We start from the raw sequence: 21300 nt of genomic DNA, 5'->3' as shown, positions 1-21300 counted from the left end.
CTGACTCAGGCTGCTCTGGGGAGCTCGAGGGCTGTGCAAAGGTGACCTTGGAGTTCTGGCCCTGCACGGGGGTGGCTCGTGGTGCCGACGCCAGACAGGGAAGAGTGGGGATGTGGGACGGGGACTCCTGGGGGGACCCACTGCCCACCGCCTGCCCACCCCACGCCTCCCACGGGTGACAGTGGCTCCACTGCAGACCCCTGTCCTGGCAGAAGAACATCTGCTGCAGGACCCGGGGACAGACACGCCCAGCAGGACAATCAGCCAGGGGACCCTTCTCATCCAGCTTCCTGTGAATTGCATGCAGAAGGGCTGGGGGATTTCTGGAATCTTCTGTCTTATGTCTACACGAGAAAGGGTGGCAAAGAGCTTCCAGGGAGGACGCAGCCGCGGCGTGAGGGATGCCTCTGGCACCGCGCACCTCCGACGGCCAGCACCTGGCCTCCCACCTGGGTGAGCCATGGGGTGGGACACGGGCCCGCCAGGGCAGGGGCGGGAGTGCATGGACAGGCAGGCGGGGCTCCCTCTCCTGCGCAGGGCTGGCCTTGCGTGGACGGAAGCAGGCCCTGCCGGCCGCCCTGTCTGTCACGACGTCAGGGCTCCGGCACCGCGGAGGCCTCAGCCAATCAAAGCCAGATGTGGGAGCAACAGAAAAAGCTGATTATTTTCACTAGGAAAAGCCCTATTTACCAAGAAATAATGAGGTGACTTGGGGGGGATGGGTGCTGGCCATGACCTCAGGCGGGGGCAGGGCAGACGCAGATGCGGAGCAGGTCACTCGCGTGCGCCGCGTGGGGCGCCGGGTCCTCTGCTGGCTGCGCTTGGGCCGTGGCCGTGGGTCCCCACAAGGCAGCGTGTGGCTGAGGCCTCGTGGACTGCCGCCCCCACGGCCGACTGGGTGGACCCTGGAGCGAGGGTCTGGGGCTGCCGCCTGTCCTCTTTCGCCCAGGCCAGGAAAGCCAGGGCGCCCCCGGGGGGAGGGAGGCGGCCGGGACACGGGGCCCTCGCAGGCTGGGACAAAGCGCATCACCCGCTAGGCAGAGCGTCCTGAAGCCGGCTGGAGGGTGGGAATGCGCTAGAAGAGAGTAATTCTTTGCCCTGAAGGAACTTACAGTCGGTGGCACCTCGGTGGGGGATGGGCCCGGTGGCCGCGCAGGGGAACAATGCCCCCAGTGTGCTCTGTGCTGGCAACGGCACAAAGGCCGAGGGTGGGGAGCGGGGAGTGGTGGCTGAGGCAGGGAGGGGACACTGGGGGAAGGAGGAGACACGCTGAGACCCTGGGGCCGGGGCCCCCACACCCCCCTCACGGAACAGAGGCTCCCCGACCCCAACGCCTGAGGCCCGGCCCGGCCGAGCCCCAGGGCCATGCGGAACAGCCGGTCCTGTCTGCTCCTCTCCCAGCTTCCGGCTGCTGAGGACGGCGCCCTCCTCCAGCCCGCCTGCGCCTCACACGGGACCGTTCCTCCAAGGAGGTGGCCCGTCCCTCTGCCACCTTCAGGTGCCTGAGGGACTGAACAGTCTTCCCTGCTGGGGCGGCCAGCGCAGCCGCACACTGGTGCCGCAGGCGGAGAGTCCCCACCCGAGAGGAACGAGCACGGCCCAGGGGAGGCCACCCCAGTGCCCACTGACGGCCAATACACGGGTCCGTCCACACGGCGCGACAGCACGCGGCGGTGAGAAGGAACAAGGTGGGCGCAGGCCGACGTGGCTGGGCCGGAACGACACTGTGCGCAGAGACCAGCCGGTCACAACGCGACAAACCGTGCCGTTCCACCCACACGAGACGTCCAGAAGCGGCGAGTCCATGGCAACAGAACGCGGGCCGGTGGCTGCCGGGACTTGGGAAGCACAACTCGGGGTGCGGGGCTGCTGTCTGGGGTGAGGAAATGTGCCCCAATCAGTGACCTCAGACACTGAACTATGGGAACACACCGCGCGCCGCTGAATCGTACACTTGAAATGGGCGGATGGTGCGGTATGTGGACCCCGTCTCAATAAAGCTGTTTAAAAATCAGACGGGAACATCCCAAGGCCAGCGCTGCCCTGCCCCACGCTCGAGAGGGAGGGGCTGGGTCACTCCGGCAGCGCCAGCGAGCGCCAGGGGGCGGCCGGGACCACCCAGACCAAACCTGGCGCCACTTTCCAACTCTCCAGAATAGCCCGGCAGCCCGGCTCTCCCGCCTGGCCGAGCTGACTTGGAGTGTGGCGTCCACAAGCCGTCTGCGCACCGCTCGCAGCTCGCTCCGCTGACGCAGTTTAGAATCACGTGAACCTCAGTGGGGGAGAGGAGCCCCGAGATCACAGTTACTCCAGAATGCCCCATCAGGGAGCCTCATTTCTCACCCTCCCCTCTGTTCTATGCGCTGGGGAACCGCGAGGACCAGTTCAGGAGGAACTGCCGCGTCCTGGGCTGGAGTGCCCCACGGAGGACACAGGCCACAGACAGGGAGCCCCAGCACGGTGGGCGACCTCCACGTGGCTTCAGGCTCAGGCTGCAGAGGCTGTGCTGGCAGAGGGGCCCAGGGGCCGGGTGGGGCAGGGTGAGGGCTTTAGGAGGTGCCCATGGGGCCAGGCCCAGCAGGGCCTCTCCCAGCACCAGCTCCTGGGCTGGTCACCTGCAGCCATCGCCTTGAGCAGTGACGCCTTTGGAGGTGGGACCACCGTGCGGAGCAGGCGCAGCCACCCCAGGGACAGGGCTACCGGCGCTGAAGGGGAAAAGCCAGATGCCCACGGAGGGACGGTGGCCAGAGAAGGCCCCAAGCCACTCAGGCAGCTCGGCTGTCACCGGGAGCTGCCAGGGGTCTGGGATGCAGCCCCACGGGCCACGGGCCGGGCTTGCCGACGCCGTAACCCAGACAGGAACCGGGAGCGCGGCTCCAAGCAGAGCCCTGCGCCCCCGCGGCCCTGCCTCTTCCCACTGCGCAATGTGGCACTGCCTGGACCTCGCGTCCCCTCCTGCAAAGCCAGCAGACCCGTGTGGCGACAAATGAACACACAGGAGGGGGCGGGGCGGGGCAGCGCTGTCCGCGTGCTCTGCCTGGGTCCACACGCTGTCCACAGGGCCCCCCCCCGCTCCCAGCAGGAGACGCCTGCAGGGAATGGGGTGTTCAGGGGGCTGACGGGCGGAGACCCCTCTATCTGGGCTGCCTCTTGGGTCCCGGCCCCGCACCAGGTTGTCCGTGCACAGTTTCCTCTGCAGGAAAGGCTGTGTGGTCAGAAAGGGGTCTTGCCAGGCACTCGGGGATCCCAGGAGCCCCTGTCTGGCCCCCATGTGTCAGGGACACAGGTTGCTACAGTGGGGCCACCCCTCCCGAGGCTGGGGCCCTCTCCCACCCTAAGCCTTGGGGCAGTAACGACCAAGGGAGGGACGGGCCACCCCGCTGCCCCCTCTCAGGGCTCCAAGCCACCTGGGCGGGGGTAGGGCAGCCTTCCTAACCTGAACCCCACCCACCCCGCGGCCCTTCCTGCGGCCCCTCCTGTCCAGCCCTCCCACCCTCCCTGCTGGCGTGCGGGGCCCTGGGAGGGAGGTGAGCCTGGGACCCAGAGGGGGGCTGCCTGCCCTGGCCAGCCTGTGCTCCTCCGTGGTGTGGGGGTGGGGGTGGGTGGGGGTTCCGGGGAACCCTGTGGTGACCAGGGTAAGCTGTGCACACAGGGCTCGTACAGACCCCGCAGGCTTCGGCCTGGAGCCCCTGGGGACTCAGACCAGGGAGGTCGCCTGTGAATTTGCACCTTTGGGGAACTGAGAACTCGTCTACGAAGCGGGACGGCCCCACCCCGCCAGGAAGCAGCAGCTCTGCGCCCTGCTGGGTCCACTCTGCGCTTGGCAAGGCCCACGCTGCGCACCACTCAGGGCTCTGCCCTCGGCCAGCCCCTTTCTGGGGTCAGCGGGTCGCCCACAGGACAGAGGACGCAAAGGGGAGCCCCGCAAAGTCTGGGGGGCGGGAGGGAGACCATGTCCACGCACACCTGCCTTGGGCGACGGGCCTGGGACACCTCACGCCAAGCACAGATTGCCGCCGCCGGCGCCGCCTACGTGGGGGCATGTGGGGGCCACAGCAGGGTCTGTACAGGCTGGGGGGCTGGGCGGAAGGCGGGTCTGGAGGCCGGGCTGCGGGAGTGGGGGTGGCGGCTGTGATGGATGTGCCTCCTCCGGTCAGGGGTCCCAGATGAAGGGCGGATCCCTCCTCCCCTGCATGAGTTAGGGTCCTCAGGGCTCCAGGCCCCATGAATCACTTCTCTCCGGAAAACAGGCCGACTCCGTCTCTCCGGCCCTGCTTCCTGACCTCCCATTCCTCTAAATCAACACTGAAGGGTGGGGCTTGCCCGGGCCTTCACCTCTCACGAGGGTGTCCCCTCCTGCCTGCTCTCGGGTGGGGGTGGGCGGCAGAGCCAGCTCGTTTCCTCCTCTCGAAAGGCCCTCGGAGGCCACCCCGGCAGAGGGCCAACTCTGGACTCCTGCTCAGACCACAGCAGGCCGACGCTGCAGAACGGGGTCCGGGCCCACGAGCTCCAGAGGCTGCAGGCCCCCGAGGCGCACGTCCCCACCCCAGGCAGGCCTCTCCTGTCCGCTCCCCGGATCCCTAGGCCGCCCCACTCTGCGCAGCAGGAAACCTGCCGACACACAGGCGTAGGAGCTCCAGCCCTGGCTGTGTGTGTAAAGCTGCCAGGGGCCGTGCTCCTCCTACACGCGCTCCTGCAGCAGCCCGCGCCCCACTCCCACTGGCCAGCATCCGGGCCTCCCAGCCCGTCCACGGCACCTCCTCGCAGCCCAGCCCCGCTCTCCTCTGCTTCTTCGCGCCGGGCCTCCCGGTGTCCCCAGGCGGCTGCCCACCCACGGCCTGGGCTCCGCCAGACACCTCCAGCCCTTCCGGGCTCAGCCGGACACGCACGGCCTCGCGGGGCCTTCACCGAGACACGGACTCGGGCCTCTCTGCTCCCGCGCAGCCTGGCCAGGCCCTCCACCTCGGCACCACGTGTGTCCCCCACTGCCACGCGGGCCCGGGGAGCTCCTGTCTTCAGAGGCCAGGGCCGGGGCTCAGCCTGGCACCCACCCCGAGGTGGATGAGATCCCACTGGGACGGCAGCCCCTGGGCTCCCATGAACCTCGTGGGGCTGTGCACCAGGGTCCCCATTTCCCAGCCCCAGCTGGGGACAGAAGTTGTCAGACACACCCACACGCGGGCTTGTGCTCAGGTGTTCACGGCTGTAAAAGCTGCCTGTGTGCACCACGGCCGTGCTGCGGGCTCCCCACCCAGACCCAGGCCCGGCCCGGTGTGGCCAGGCGGAGACAGTGAGGGTCCCAAACCACAGCCTGGCCCCTGGCTCTACCGCCAAACTTCCAAAGTCGGAGCTGCCGGCACGCAGCGTGGAGGGGCCCCTCTGTTTTCTGGAGAAAGCACTGAAACCAAGGAAGGGTTAAGGAAACACAGAGCCCACAGGCCACCGTGTGGAGGTCAGGCGGGTGTGGGGGCTCTCTGGACCCCACCTTCATGGAGGTTCTGGGAGGAGGGGCCAGAAACCCTTTGGATTCGATGTAAAAATATCAGAAATCCAAAAATCAAACTACATATGCAGTTCAGGCCGTGGGGGTTGCCCGGCCGCCTGTCCGGCCTTGTGGTAAGAATACGGCCCAGCCGCCCCCACAAGATGGCTGTGGGTTCTGCGCGCAATCGTCGGGAGGCTCAGGGCTGCAGGCGCGGAGGACACTGCACACAGGACACACACCCACCTCCCCGCAGCTCTGAAGGGACGGCCGGCTATGCCTGTCCTCCCGCCCTCCACGCTGGGATGCTCCCGAGACACCTCTTCCCTCGGATCCCCTCCGGCCCCTCTGCCAATGGTGCCGAATCGAACCCTCGGCCGGGACAGGGGCTCCTCGCCGGTACCCCCACGGCCCGCCGCCCCCTCTGCGCCCACGCTAGCCTTCCTGCTCCCGCCAATGCCTCTGAGTGCGAGCGCTAAGTGTGGACACTCAGAATCGTCTCCTGAGCGCTCTTCCCTGGCGTCTCTCCTCCGCCAGAACAGAGCTCCCGGCTGCACCAGGCCAGCTGCATCCCCGGCAAGGGCCACCTCGTCTCAAGGCCACCAGGCCCTGCTCCCTGTACACTCGTGAGGCACAGCGCCTCCCCCAGCACCAGGCCGCGTGCGTGCGTGCGTGCGTGCGCGGTACAGCCGTGGCTCTGGGAGAGCAGAGCCAGGGGCTGTCGGGGAGGCCGAGAACAGCAGGAAACAAAGCTCTGGTTCTTCTCCCACAGCAGGACTTTTATTTGGGCTGTCAGGCCACTTGAGCCGCACTGCCTGGGGCGCGTGTCCCTGCTTGCTGCCCGTCACAGGCTGAACCAGTCGGGGACGCCACCGCGCCGGGGGTCGCTGCTCTGCCTCTGCTGCTCGTCCGCCATGAACTTGCTCTGGGCTTCGTCAATGGAGCCAGCCTCGGGGCTCTGCTCTTTCTCAGGAAACAGGTCTGGGAACGTGAAGGTCTGTCCGTGGGCCTGGGGGAGAGAGGACAGGCTCCAGCGGAGAGCGTGGGGACCCCCGTCAGCCGGAGGCTCACGCGCTCTAAGACGGCACCTCCCACTCCGTGCCTGGGTCAGCGGCTCAGAGATCAGCTCCCGACCCTCCACGCTCAGCCCTCCGTCCTCACGGCAGCGTCCCCAGAGCAGTGTCCCTGCCTGGAAGATAAACATCTCCTGGCCACCGCCAGCCTCCAGCTTTTATCTCGCAGCGGGAAGCCACTGCTCTGGGACAATGCTCCTTTTCAGTGACATTGTCTCTTTATGGTGTGGTGTCAGCACCAGCCCTGGGCTCATTAAAAGCAGCCCAGCAAAGCGCCCATTCACCAAGCGGGGCGGCCCGGTCAGACTGGGGGGCAGGAACGCGGCGCGGAGAGAACGACAAACAGCGTCTGGTGCCGCGCTAAAACTTTTTCCATCCAAAATACCTAAAGGCCTTTACCCACATTAAAGGCTGCCCCCCTCCTCCTGGCCCAGAGCTTGGCAAATAAAACGCACATAACGTACAGAGAAACGTACATATGTAGCAGTCTATAAATCAAGACCGGCTTTGCAAATTAACTGGTTTTACGTCTTTCACTGAAAGTTCAAAATGTGTCAGTATCAGCGTGGCTCTGGGCACCAGGCGGGACCCCGTCGGGGAGGAGGGAGTCCTGTGCTCTGGGGGCGGAAGCGGCGTGCGGTGCCAGCCTGCTTTGCTAGCGAGGCGGCGGTCTCCCGGCCGCGCCCTTCTGTCTCCAGACAGGTGAAGGAGGACTCGGACGGCGTCCGCGTCTGCAAAACCCTGATAGCAAAACCGGGGCAGTGCTGCTGGCGCTCGCAGACCCTCGTCCTGTAAAGAATCTGGACGTGGGCAGGCAGCCAAGCGAGGTCCGAAACAGTCCGCAGCCCGCACGCGGGGAGGGAGGTTCACAGACCCGTCACATAGCACGGGCGAGCGGGCGAGGGGGGCAGCCCTGTGTGGGGGGCCGGCCCGCAGGAGAACTGGCTTACGGGGCTCCACACTTTTTTTTTTTCCTTTTTCAAAATACCAAAGGGCAACAGTTTACATGCAGGGCTGACTGCCCAGAATGGGGGATTTATGGTTAATATGTCAAGGTGATTCTGCTAGTTTGCTGAGGCAAGAGGAACCCAAAAGGACGTTTTAAAATACAAAGATGGCAATTCACAACAGTCTGAGAGAAACCGTCGTTTCTCCCAGGAGGCGGAACCGCTTGCGGGCGCTGCGCGTGGTTTCCCAGGGACTGCGATTTTCCAGAGAATTTACCTCGTACTTTCAAAAGTGAAGCCCTCGCTCCTTCCAGAGAGGAAGCAGTAGCTGACGGGGCACAGGGCAGGAAGGGGACATCACGAGAAAGCGAAAAAGCGCCGACTCCAGGAAGCCCGGGGAGCCCGTCTGGACGAACGTGCCCCCGCCAGCCCACGGCAGTTTGTCCTGCAGCCGCCCTCGCGGCCATGTGCGCCCGTCACTCAAACGCGCTCTGTGTACACAGGCGCCTGTGGCAGGCGGTCAATGCTCTTTTTGTTGTGTGGGGAACTGGGGCGCTCGCCGCGCTCCCAGGACTCGCGGCCAAGGAGATGTTTATCAGGTTGTCAGAGGAAAAGTGCGCGAGTCCCACCATGAGGGCCCGGGCCTTTCCACGGCAGCTACCTCGAAATAAATTCGATAACTTAATCTGTTTTTCTCATTGACCTTCCATGCTGGCTGCGATTGGACGCCCCAGAGCAGGGCCCAAAGGGACGCGCTCTGGAGAGGGGGTCTCAGCGGATGCGAGACAGAGCGGGGGCTGCTGTTAGTTCCCAGGGCCCCTTGTGGGGGACGGGGACCAAGCGCCGTAGCCGGTTTCCAGGCAGTGCAAAGATCGCTAGGGCTCAGAAGGGGGGCACCCATTACGAATTTCAATTTTGGAGTGGAGGGAGCGTGCCCAGTGGGGCCGCCGGGCTCCCAGCTGCCCTGCCGCTCTCTGGCCGCTGGGACTTCCCAGAGGAAGACAGACGAGCCGGGTGGCAGCTGCAGACGCCAGACCTAAGAGCTGCTGAGTTCAGTTTTCACGAGTGAGGAGGGGCCCGGGGGGGAAAATGTGAGGGCTCAGATGACTCAAAAGCCACTTGTAACCATAGCTGGCCTCTGAAGCGAGTCGTGGCGAATGCCTGCACATGGGACGTGGACCCGCATGCCGTGACGGAGACAGACCGGCCCGATTCAACACCCAGCACACAGAGGCCTTTACAAGGCCAACGGCTGCTCGCTCCACCTGGATTGGCTGATTTTATGCACAGCAAATATTAGGCCAAATAATTACGGGGGCCCCTGTTTAGAACAACAAATGTGACTGTTTTTCAGAAAAGCTGACAAGCTAACTCGGTCTCTTAACCAACGGTCTCCTGATTCCCAGCACAGGCAGGGGCCTGGGAGGCGTCGTCCCAAAGCACCACTGCCATCTAGCGGCCCCACCGCGGGCTCCCGCCTCCAGGGGCTGTTCACGCGGAAACTGAAGGAACTGGAGGACCCCCCCGCCCCCGCCTGGCTTTCAAACGTGGGGCCAGTTAATGGACCCTGCCGAGGGAGGTCTCCCCTGGAAGAGTCCCACAGAGGCGCTGCCACCCCAGGCTGGCTGCCCAAGGTCAGAGGGATTCTGCCTGGAGAGGGAGTGAGGGGACGCAGCCCGCAGGGCGCTGCCCACTGGACTTCTCGGTCCAGAGAGAAAGTGTATCCGGGTTCACCCTGGACTCAAGGTGAAGAGCCCAAAAGGCGGCTCTGGATGTGCGGGTCTCGCTCGGACCAGCCCAGGTTGCAGTAAACACAGGCCACGCCGCGTGGGGTGAGGGGACCCTTCCTCCCCAGAGTCCCTGACCGGAAACTCCGGAAAGCACGGGCTCACACGACCAGCCTGGCAGAGGCCAACCCCGGGGAGCCTGGGGTGTGCTGGCCCACAGCGTGTGGGGATGGAACTCAGGCTGGACCCCAGGCCACCCCAGACCTGCCTGGGCTCGGAGCCCAAGGCCCCCCGTGCGCAGCTTCTGCCCCTCCGACCCTGGCACCCGTCCAAAGACAGGCTCTCCGGAGGCAGGCGGCCTTCAAGGCTCCAACACTCTGGTTTGTCTCGGAGCCAAAACCCACCGGGCCCGGGGTGGGACTGCCTTTGTCCGCGGCGCATTCAAACTCCAAGATCACAAAATGGCCGGCTCTGCTCCGCTGACACCCCCGAGGCCCATGGCCGGGCCTGACCTTGTGTGGGGCCTGCCCCCGCGCTGTGGACTCTGGGATCCTGCCTCCCAAGCCTCCCTGGGCCCCAGCTCAGCGGCACAAACACCCCCTCAAGGACACGGCTGTGCGGGGCCCCTCGGAGGCCCCGGCCTGTTCTGGCCGCGCTCACTCACCAGCTGCACGTAGGCGACCTTGTAATCTGGCTTCTTTATCCTGACATTTCTGTGATCCCTTTTCCTGTTACAGCCTGTTGGAAGGGGGTGAAAAAAGAAAAACCTTCACTGCCAGCTCTCAGCAGAAAACATTCAGTCCAATTAGCCCAGGAACCCACTTTCTAGAAAAAGGCAAAACGCAAGATTAGCTAGTACTCCACAAATTAGAGCACGTCAAACACTAACAGTGACTCTTCCAAATTAACCACTTACATCCTCCAAGATGAACCTCTTTGCTCCGTTAAAAACGCAAATGTGTCTTAAAAAACTCACAGAGGCAATCTGAGGGGGGTGGGCACTGCACTCAAGTGGCCGGGCGCAGCAGGCTCACAACGGGGACAGAACTCAGGCACCAGCAGGGGAAGGAGAAAGAGGTTTGGGGACAGAGAGAGCACCCTGCTGCCGAGCCCCGCAGCGGGACCCACCCTGAGGGCCGACGGGGAGGTGGACACGCAGCAGGCTGGGGGCAGTGCCCAGAGCCCAGCTGGTGGCCAGCCCACCTGAGTTCTGCTCCCGGCTCTACCACGTAAGCACTGTGTGAGCCCAGCAAGTCACCCCCCCCCCGCCCCTGTGCCTCAGTTTCCCCACGTGCAGAGTCAGAGCGAGACCCCCATCGAGCAGCCATCCGGCTTGGCCACATGGGTTTGAGTCCGTGCAGGGGTCTGCAAGACAGGGGGCGCAGGCAGCAGCCCACTCACCGTGCTGCACGCGCGTCCGCACGGCGGCCACGGGCACGTTGTAAATGCTCTCGAGATAATTCTTCAGGTCCACCCTGGTCATCCTGGAGGTGAAGGAGAAAAAAGAGGAGCTTGAACCAGGCCATGATGAAGAGCAGCCGCGCCAGGCACGTCGCCGCGCCAGGCACGTCGCCGCCCCAGGAGAGACCCTGAACAGAGGCTGCAGCGCAGGCGCGGGGAGGTGCACCCCTGTCCAATGCACTGGGTGGGGCCAGGCGCACCCCAGAAAGGCCAGCACCGCTGGCGGAGGACCACCCAGGATTCAGTGGGTCAAGGCCACGTTCCCTTTCTGCAGAAACTTCACAGTCGCGGTAGACTCGGGTTCTAGGCACACCCTGCCCCGTCTGCAAAGGCTGCACGGAGCCCAGCCTCAGCTTCCACAGAGGCAAATGCTGCCGCCACCACGGTCTAGGACTGTCCCCCCTTAATCCTGAGCTGGGGGCCTGTGATCGAGACTTCAGAGCAGCACCCCAATTTAGGTCATGGCACTGTGCGTCTCCCTAAAGGTGAGAGGCACATCGCACCTGGTGGTCCAAGGCAAGGACCTCGAGGACTAGCACCTAGGAAGCCACTCTGAGCAGTTCTGGAAATCACAGCACGCTCCCCCCAGCCTCCTGGGACCCTCTCCCAGGAAAAGGGCCAGGTCAAGGATTCAGCAGAAAACCGAGCAGGGAAGCAAGGCCAAGCCTTGGGCTCTCGATCTGCTCTCCCAGGCGAGCAGCGCAGGCCGCCTGCCAAGCGCGCACCCGCCCTCGCTCAGGGCTCTGCACACACCAGGAGCTGTCGGTACTCCCCGGCAGAGCTGCCTGAGGTGTTCTCACAGCGGGAAGCACCCCAACTTGGAAGCTCAGTTAGGTAACACACCAGGACCCAAAGCCCCATGGCCGCCCCCAGCCTGAATTCCTTCTGGACTTACTGCAGGGGGATCCGGAACTGCACCGTGTCTTCGGGCTGGGCCGTGCCAGGCCGCACCAGCTGAATGAAGAAGTTGGTTCGGAACACCCGCAGCTGTGGGCCGCCCAGCTGGTACAGAGGGTACCTGCCCAGGAGAGATTCGGGTCCACATTGCACACTTAGGACACGGCAGTCCCAGAGAGGCTGACCCTGCAGGGCCCACCCCAAGGACACAGAGGTCCCCATAGATTGTGTGGGTCTGCCCGGGGGAGGCAGCCAGTGCCCTGGTCCCTAGTGTCAATGCAGGGGTGCGTGGGCTGTTGACTCCCAGGGCCAGGCTCTGGAAGGGCCAATGAACAAGTCAAGAAACAGAGGCCGTTGGAGAGCGTTCCCCCCAAACCGACTGGCAGCAAGGCTCAAAGACACATGTTGAGGCCACCCATCCCTCCCAGGAGAGCGGACCCCCACATGGCGCAGGCCTGCCCACTCGCCTGCGGCTCAGGGGAGATGGGGCCGGAAAGCACTGCCACAGCATGGGACAGAAAGGCCAGTTCTAAACCCTCCCTGAGGATGGGAGGTCCCCAAGGATGGAGAATGCAGGTTACCTAGGCTTGGGCTTCCAAAGTTGGTGCTTTCGATAAACTGTGACTCAGTTTACCAACTACAGCTGATCACACCACATCCCCACGCCAAACCCTCGAAGCCAGAAATCAGCTGTGGAGGTATAGGGGCACCACCACCCGGACCGGCACTGTGTCGAGCTGGCCGGCAGGGTGACAGTCAAGCAGAGTCTCCACTTAAGGGTCTCAAGTGTCCCCCCAGTCTAGCAGAGCCCCGCTGGCCGCAGGGATGGGGAGGCGTGCAGGGTCAGTGGGAGCCCAGGCGTAGGTCTCGGTGGAGGTGGGCACAGAGCACAGAGGCTGTGTGTGGGGCTCTCTGGTGCCAATCTGAGGCCCTGCACGTGGCCTTTGGTCCTGGGGTGTGCCCAGCACCATGGGAGAGGGGCTCAAGGTGCACTTCACGCTGGCCCTGACCTCAGTCCAGGGAAGGTGGGGCGGGTGCAAGGGGTGGAGGACCGGGTGGCCGTTCCTGAAGGGGCAATGGCGGGCAAGAGGGCCGAGCCCCAGGACCAGAAGCTGCGGGGCTCTTGGAGTCGGGGTGCCGGCAGTGCAGCCCACGCTGCACTGGACTGCCAAGAGCCTCTCCACTGCGGAGGAGCCACCAGCCCGCAGAACCTTCTGGGTCTGGCCTTGACCTCTCCGTACCTCAGAGTGCAAGCTGCAGGGAGGTGGAGAAGGGAATGCGGGCTCCCAGGAGTGGGAGGCCTGCCTGCCCAGAGGCCCCATGGCTACAGGGGCCTGCCTCGTTTTACCTACAGGTTCAAGCCGACCCACGGCCACCCAAGGGGTTCACACATTCCCCCTGGTGAACAAGTGTAGCACTGCAGGTGGGCAGGCAAAGTGTGAGGGACCCATTCCGTATCAGTGGAGAAGGGGGCACAGTGGGTCACGGACCCCCGAATCTTCAAACCTCCAGGTTTGGGCCCGAGGGGCGCACGTGGCTGGGGGCCTGGGGCAGAGGCTGCCTGAGGAAGGCCGAGTGAGCAGCTGCGGCAGGAGGGCGCCAGGCTCCCCCGACCACGTCCGTGTTCACCCCACGCTGACATCGGGCCCCATCCCCAGGCCATCTGAGGCCCGAGGCCTGCAGCAGATCTGGAACAACCTACAAGGCTGACAGCTTCTCCTGAGCCCCAGAACACACGCTCCCGGCTCTCCGGTGGCCTGAGACCCCCGTGCCACTGGAGTCGTGCACCCCCTCAGGCCCAGCCCTCTCCCCAGTGAGCCCCCTGTCCGCTCCCCCGGGCATTTCGTAAGCACCTCAAACCTGACATCTCTCAAGTGGACTCCTAATTTCTCCTCCCTCCTCAAAACACAAAAACCTGGCTGGCTGCCACCGCCGGCCTCCCCACCGCCCTGCGGGTGACTCACCCGGGATCCCACCCTCTCCTGCGCCCCCGCCCACGGCAAGTCCCGTCAGCTCCCCCTCCAAGGCCACCTTGGCAAACGGGGAGCACGTGAGTGGACCTGGGCCCGCGGTTCTGCACCTGCCCCCGGCCACGGCACCCACCCGGTGTCTGTCTGCTGAGGGGCCGCGTCCGCCGGGCCACCCGCGGCCCGCTCTCCTCTGCCCAGCCGTGTGCAGCCCCAGGCCACTGCCTCCACCGTCACGTGCGAACGCGCATTACTGTCCCCCAAACCCACGAGGGAGCAACATCCCTTCACTCATTGGGCGAGTCATTCCTTCTTGCTTAAACTCTGGGCAAGAAGTCGGGCAGGACCGGGCCCCGGGGGAGCCGGACGCCGATGCCAAGGGCGCGTGGGGCCCAAACCGCCCGGGCGCCCGGCCCCTGCGGGGTCACGCCGAGCGCTGAGCGGGGCCCCTGCCCCCCCACCCCCCGTGTGGGGCCGTCTGCTTGTGACACTCGGGGCCCCCGGCGGCCGGGCGGCGACCCCTACTCACAGCACGTTCCGCGCCATAGCGGCGACGCGCTTCCGGAGCGCGCGCGGCGGAAGGAGCAGCGCGCGCGCCCCGCACGGCCGCCGGCTGGCACAGCGCCCCCTCGCTTCCGGAGGCCGCGCGCCCGCGCCGCCGCCCGCACCGCACACCTGGCGCCCCGCACCCGCACACCTGGCGCCCCGCCCCGCCCCTGCCACCCCGCCCCGCTCCACACACCGCCCTCGCCCCGCCCTGCGAAGCCCCACACGCTGCACTCCCAGCCCCCGCAGCACCGCACCGCCCTCCCCTCACTCCCGCACGGGGCTCCCGCCGCTCGCGCCCCGCCCCGCCCCGCAACGCGGCCGCCGGGTCGCAAGGGCCCCGCCCCGCACTCCCCGCGGCTCCGCCCCCAAGTCCCAAACGCCTCCCTCCGCAGCAGCCCACCCCGGCCCCACCCGCGCTGTGTGTCTGGGTCCCGCCCAGGCCCTCGTGCCCGTGACAACGCGGTCCAGCCTGGCCCGCATCTCCAGCCTTGCCGCTGAGGGCGGCCCAGGGCGGAGGCTGGGGCTGGGCAAGGGGGGCTGCTGTCCCTGTCCAGTCCGAGGCCCCTGTCTCCACCTGGCTGTTTCCCCTCCCGGGTTCTGAACCCCAGGGCCCCCTTCACACCCTTCTGGCCAGCCCAGCTTGCCACCCCCACCTGCGCCCCCAGCCACACCTCCGAGGCTGTGGGGCTCCCCAGGCCTCGAGGTCCACCCCCGCCCCCGCTGGGCCCCTCCAGCCTCTGGCACCGCCCTCGCGGGGGGCCTCAGGGAGCCTCAGTGTTGGGGCTACACTCCCCCCTCCTCTGGCTGGCTGCTGTGCTGACCAGGAGCTCCTGCTGCACCTCGGACAGAACAGGGCAGCAGCCTCCCTCCCCCGGCCCTGGCCCCACTCTCTCAGCTTCCTGTCTCTGCCACTGGCCTGGGCCACCCCTCAGTGTCTTCAGCTGCCCCTGTCCCCAGACCGCTGATTCCTCTTTGCACCCCAGGCCCTACATGTTCTTCAGAGCAGGGAGGGCCGAGTGGGTGTCCAGCAAGAAGCAAGGCAGCAGGGACCCCGGGGGAAGCAGGCCTGGGCGCAGGGATACTGGACCTCCAGGTGGGGCGGGGGACACTGGGGCCCACCAGGCGGGTGTGGAAGCTGGCGCTGGTGGGTGCCAGGCTGGGAGCTGGGAGCAGAGAACAGGCATAGGGAAGGACACGGGGACCTTCCAGGAGTGGGCATGGGGTGGGGGCTGGATCTCCCTCCGGACTGGTGTGTTTGATGGTGGGAGTGACTTAGGTGGGTTTATCTAGGACAGAGGCACCTAAGGCAGGGGCACTGGGGGTGGGGAGGCGTGACAGCTGCCCTCTGCTACTGTCCCGGCCTGGGGGGGTCGGAGGAAGTCCAGGCTCCAGGTGCAGGGTCCGTGCCAGTGGGGGCCTGAGCTGCACTTGGCCACCGTGCCAGGGACCCAGTGTCTAGTGAATGGACAGGCCCTTGCCCGGCCACGGGTGGCCTTGGCCGCACCCAAGGAGACGAGCTGCAGGGGAGAGGGTGCAAGGATGGAGCTGGGCCAAGGGGGCCAGAGGCTTCCCTTTTCTTTTTATAAAGTGCTGATTCTGTTGGTGGCCACATGCTAACAAAACTGCGACACGTGCTCAGCTAGCTATGTGGCTAAAAGTTGGGTTCAAAGTAGTGCGGGGCTCACGGGAGAGGTGGGTGGCAGGTGCTGGACTGTGTTTGGGTTGGTGGGCGCTGCTCAAATCAGTGGGTGCCGGGCCTGGGCGTCCGCGAGGGCGTGGCAGGCACGGGGTCTCGAGGGCAGACCCCCGTGCTCAGCCCCCACTTCTTGCATCAGCCACACCTGCAGCCTCTGGGGGAGGCCTGGAATTTCTGAGCCCAGAGCCAAGACTCCCCGCCGCCCGCGAGGGGCTCTGAGATGCCTGGGGGACCACTGGGGTCCTCTCTCCCTCCTTCCCGGCTGTCATCAGACACAAATCCCGTTACTTCTCTGCTTGCCCCTTTCTCGAGAGCAACGGCGTTGCTACGGTTGCCGGAGAAAACACTGGATGCCCAGTTCAATTTAAAGTTCAGCTAAACAACTAATAATTTTTGTTTTTTTCTTTTTTTTAATAGATTAATTTTTTAGAGCGATTTGAGGTTTACAGAGAAGTTGTGCAGAAACGAGGGGTTCCCGCAGAACCGTCTGCCCAGCGTGCCCTGGCACCATTTTGCCCTGTGCGGAGCCATCTGTTACAGCTGGTGAACGGCGCTACGTTGCTACGGACTGAAGTCCAGAGCGCACGAGGGTTCGCGCCTGCGTGCCGCCCTGCGCCCACCACTGCCGGACCGTGCCGAAGAAGGCACTGCCCAAAAGCCCACTGGGCCCACCTCCTCCTCCCTGCCCGCCCCGGCACCCACCCAACTTCTCACCGTCTCCATTGTTCGCCGCCTCCAGAATGTCACGGCGTCGGAGTCTCAGATGGGTTTCTCACGACTGGTAATACGCGTGCGGCGGTCCTCTGTGTCCACCCGTGGTTTCATAGCGCGTTTCCTTCTGGGGCTGGGTGACACTCCCCGGGCTGGGTGTGCCTCAGTTCATCCCCTCACCTGCTGAAGGACATCTTGGTGGCTTCCAAGTTTCGTAATTATGAATAAAACTACGCTGAACATCTACGTGCTGGTTTTGGTGTGGACACGTTTCCCCCTCGTTTGGAATAAGACCTGGGGGCGCGTCGCGAGGTCATAGGTAAGAGCGTATTTACTTTTGTAAGAAACGGCCACACTGTCTTCCCAAGTGCCTGCGCCACTGCGTTCCCACCGGCGGTGCTGAGATTCCTGCCGCTCCGCGTGTTGGTGGTGTCGCGGTTCTGGGTTTCAGACCTTCTCGCCAGCGTGTGGGGGCGTGCTCCTCCGTTTCTACGCTCGGTCCCTCGCGGGAGCCCTCCGGGGAGGGCAGCTCACGGGCGGAGCCCTGCGGGTCCGGCCGGTGAGTGGGGGCCCCGAAGGGTTTTAAGGAGAGGGACGATATCACCTGGGAAAGGGCTGCAGGCAAGGAACGGGCGAGAAGGTTGGGGGAAGTGCACAGTGCACTCATTCATTCATTCATTCACACACCATTCATTCGTTCTGCCAGCATTGAGTGGGGACCCTTTCTCGAGAGCAACAGCATCGCTACGGTTGCCGGAGAGAATACTGGATGCCCAGTGTTTTCTGTGTGCGGCAGCCTCCTCCTGGGGGTTGGTGGCTGAGCACGAAGAGCCAAGTCGACAGATCCCTTGTCTCTGTGAGGGATACAGACGGTACCCCAATAAATGTGGGATATCTTGGATGCCCGTGGAGTCACATGCTTTGAAAAGATGGAAAATAATCTGAGGAAGGGTGTCGGGAGGTGGGGGTGCGGCTGCAATCTAAAATAGGTGGTCAGAGACGCCTCCCCGCGAAGAATCGTGTGCCAAGCGTGAGGAGACAGCACGTGCAAAGGCCCTGCAGCCGCTCAAGCCTGTGTGTTGCAGGACGGCAAGAAGGTCACAGGCTGAAGCCCTCCAAGGCCCTTGCTGCCCAGGGAGGGTGCCCTCCCCTCTGCCACCCCTCTTATGGCATCTGAGCGAGGGGGGGTTCCCATGAGGGCAGGAGTGGGGGGAACCGGGATTGAGAAGGGGCTCCCGTAGCAGGGCGCTGGGCAGGGAGGTGCCCACAGACCAGCTGGGCTCTGCTGCCGGAGCGAGAGGGCCGGAGGGGAGAGGGATGGAGGGAGCAGGAGGGCCTGTCGGGCAGCAAGAAGCCTCCCTGTTCCCTGATAACACCACTCTGCCTCCCCCAGCCTGTCCCGGCCTGGGTGTCCCCTTCCAGTTGGAAGGTGCTGGAGAATGTCACGCGCGTGGCTGGTGATCTCTGCTGGCTTGGAGGGACGCGTAGCAGCTGTAGGGATGGGAGCAAGCCACGGCTCGAGAGCTGAGGTCGCCTGGCCGCCGTCGGGTGCTGGATGCAGGGAGGTGTCTTTGTCGTCCACCTCAAGGCCTGCAGCGCAGGCAGGGTCTGGAGAGAACACTTCCAAGCTGTCCCCTCTGGCCAGCTCCTAACTGTCCCTCGAGCCCTGCGTGTTCCCCCCAGGGCTCCTGGCGTCTGTGTCCGACTTGCCCACAGCACCCCTAACTCCTGGAGGGGAGAGTTGGGCGTCTCTCGCCAGGGGCTGGTGCAGAGGAGGTGCCAGTAAGCAGGAACGGTGACCGACGTTCCTACGAACCCCTCAAAATGTGGCGGTAAAACGTGGCGGCGCGTTGCATTTGTGCTTGTCCGGTTACAAGTATTCGCAGGTTTTCATAAACGGGCTGCTCGATTGTATTTCTGATTCTGTGGCTTGTCTGTCTGTCTTTTCCTTAATTTTTTTATGGGCCGAACTGTGTCCCCAAAACTCCATGTGCTGAAGCCCTAACCCCAGTCCCCCAGAACGCGGCTGTATCTGGAGACGGGTCGTTGCAGAGGGAGGAAGTTAAACGGAGGCCGTCAGGGTGGGCCTGTCCACGGCGCCGGGGGCCTTATTTAGAAAAAGAGACCCGGACACAGACGCCACAGAGGGACGACCACATGAGGACTCGGGGAGAAGGTGGCCGTCTGCGAGCCACGGAGAGAGACATCGGGAGGAACCAGCCCTGCGACACCTCGGTCTCGGACTCCAGCCTCCAGGCCCGAGAGAGAACTAGCGTCTGCTGTTTAAGCTGCGCAGACGTGGGCTTGGTCACAGTGGCCCAGGTGAACGCGCCAGGGCCCGGGTGTTTTCCCTGTGCGCGTCCAAGAGCCGGGACGTGTTAACTGCACGTCCCTCGCCTGTCCTGTTTGACTGGACTGCTTTCCCTGTTGTCATTTGCCTGCTAATCCTTAGAAGCAGCGTTATCGAGCTATAGCTGACACGCAGAGCTGCACACGTCTGAAGTGTACAGTTTGATCGTCTCAACCTACGCGGACACCATGAAGCCGCCGCCATCGGGCACAAACGCGCCCGTCGTCCCACGGCACCCTCGCACGCCTCCCTGGCGCCCCGCCCCGCGTCGCCCTGGCCCGGTTGGTTTGTGTTTGATCAGAGCGTTGTGTGCGTGAGACCATGCGGTGCGCGCTCTTTCTACGCGGTTCTCACACTTAGTGTAACTGCCCGCGGTTCGGCCACGCCATTGCGTGTGTCCGTGGGACTCGCATCTGTGGCTGCAGCAGGGACACCCCACGGTCTGTTTATCCCTCATCTGCTGATGGCCCCTGGGGCCGTCTCCAGTTTCTGACGATTAAAAATGGCGCTGCTGGCCAGGCGCGGTGGCTCACGTCTGTAATCCTAGCTCTCTGGGAGGCCGAGGCGGGCGAATCATTTGAGCTCAGGAGTTCGAGACCAGCCTGAGCAAGAGCGAGACCCCGTCTCTACTAAAAATAGAAAGAAATTAATCAGACAACTAAAAATATATAGAAAAAACAATTAGCCGGGCATGGTGGCGCATGCCTGTAGTCCCAGCTACTCGGGAGGCTGAGGCAGGAGTATCACTTGAGCCCAGGAGTTTGAGGTTGCTGTGAGCTAGGCTGACGCCACGGCACTCACTGTAGCCCGGGAAAAGAGTGAGACTCTGTCTCAGAAAAAAAATGAATAAAAATGGCGCTGCTACTTAAATCCACGTACAAGTCTTCGAAAGGACGGACGTTTCCTTTTCTCCTGGGGAGGGACCTGGAAATAAGATGACCAGATCCCACGGGAGGTGAACGTTTGCAACTTTTCCGGAAATTGTCAGACTGTCGTTTGGTGCTCCCACCGAGGTGGGCTTCCTCCCACGCTGGCCACCACCCGGTGTGCTGGTCTCTCATCCTTGGCGGTTCTCCCGGAGGCGTAGCGCGGGCGAGCGAGTTCGCGTCGCATCTCCCCGACGACGCACGGCTCTGGGTGGCCCGTGTGCCGGTCACACATCTCATGTGGCGACCGATCTGTTCGGATCTTTTGCCCACTGGTTTTAAACTGGGTGGTTGGTTTGCTTACTGTTGAGTTTTGGAAGTTCTTCCTACATCCTGGATCAGCCCTTGATGAAGCTTTGCAGAGATCCTCTCGCCGTCGGCGACCTGTCTTCTCGCTCTGTTTGCCGTCCCCGTTTGAAGAGCAAATTTTAAACATTTTTGATAAATTCCAATCTGTTGATTTGTTCTTGTAGGGATTGTGTTTTTGGTATCGTTATCTAATATGGATGAATCTTTGCCTAATCCAGAGGCAACAAAATCTTTTGCTTTGTGTTTACAGCGGATATTGGCTTGTACTTTTCTCATAATGTCTTTGGTTTTGGTGCTAGAGTAAATTCTGGCTTCACAGAAAGAGGTGGAAAGTATTCTGTCCTCTTCATTTTTGTGAAGAATTGGTATGTAATTGCTATTATTTCTTCCTCATGTGTTTAGTAGAGCCTACCCGTGAAGCCACGTGGGGCTGGAGTTTTCTGTGTGGGAAGGTTTTTAACTACTCTTCAGTTCTTCAATGGATACGGGATCGCTCAGATTAGCCGTTTTTTCCTGAGTGAGCTTCCGTATTTTGAGTTTTTCAAAAAATTTGTCTATTTCACCTAACTTGTCAAATTCGCTGGCATACACCGTCCATAGTATTTTCTTATATTCTGCAGTGATACCGCCTCCCTCATTCCTGATCCTGGCAATTTCTATCTCTCTCCCCTCTCCCAGTCGGATTGGTTAAAGTTTGTCAATAACTATTGATATTCTCGAAGAACCAGGTGTTGTTTTTCTGCTTTCTATGTTATCAACTTCCACTTGATCTTTACTATTCATATTTCCCTTCTTCTGCTTACTTCGGGTTGAATTTGCTTTTCTTTTTCTCTTTTCCTTCGGATGAAAGCTGAGGTCATTGATCTGAGCCTTCTTGATTTCCCAGTAGAGGCATCTGGTGATACGAATGTCCCCCTCGGTGCCGCCCAGTGCCTTCCCCACCCCCCCTCCCCCACACCGCCCCACATGTGTGTTCACGTCCATTCTGTTGAGAATACTGCCTCATTTCCTTTTCAGTTTTCCCTTGACTCACGGGTTATTTTAAAGTGTGTTTTTTAGTTTCCAACTGCTTGGAGACTTTCCAACGATCTTTCTGTTATTGATTTATAATTTAATTCCATTATGGCCAAAGAATATAATTTATATGACTTGAATCCTTCTCAGCGTATTAAGACTTGTTTCAAGGCCCAGAGCATGGTCTGTAT

The 21300-nt window shown here is 62.9% G+C and overlaps 1 protein-coding gene across 1 annotated transcript; it reads right to left on the bottom strand.

Annotated features, from left to right (window-relative positions):
- Nucleotides 1–6246: 6246 nt before the first annotated feature.
- Nucleotides 6247–14183, bottom strand: MRPL23 (mitochondrial ribosomal protein L23). The gene is made up of 5 exons (XM_012651958.1): nt 14084–14183; nt 11586–11708; nt 10631–10713; nt 9894–9967; nt 6247–6491 (listed from the first exon to the last, which is right to left on the bottom strand). Exons 1-5 carry the CDS (start codon nt 14098–14100, stop codon nt 6327–6329), a joined length of 462 nt encoding a protein of 153 aa, XP_012507412.1. The 5' UTR covers nt 14101–14183; the 3' UTR covers nt 6247–6326.
- Nucleotides 14184–21300: the final 7117 nt, after the last annotated feature.

This window comes from Propithecus coquereli, unplaced genomic scaffold (assembly GCF_000956105.1).
Source record: "Propithecus coquereli isolate 6110/MARCELLA unplaced genomic scaffold, Pcoq_1.0 Scaffold377, whole genome shotgun sequence".
NCBI lineage: Eukaryota > Metazoa > Chordata > Mammalia > Primates > Indriidae > Propithecus > Propithecus coquereli.
This window is presented reverse-complemented; position numbering and strand designations above follow the sequence as displayed.

Bases quoted from the DNA above. Each gene is read 5' to 3' on its own strand.
- MRPL23 (XM_012651958.1), bottom strand. The intron at 10,714-11,585 runs GTAAGTCCAGAA...CTTCACCTCCAG, and splicing joins CAGTTCCGGATCCCCCTGCA to GATGACCAGGGTGGACCTGA. The intron at 9,968-10,630 runs GTGAGTGGGCTG...CCCTTCCAACAG, and splicing joins GCGGACGCGCGTGCAGCACG to GCTGTAACAGGAAAAGGGAT.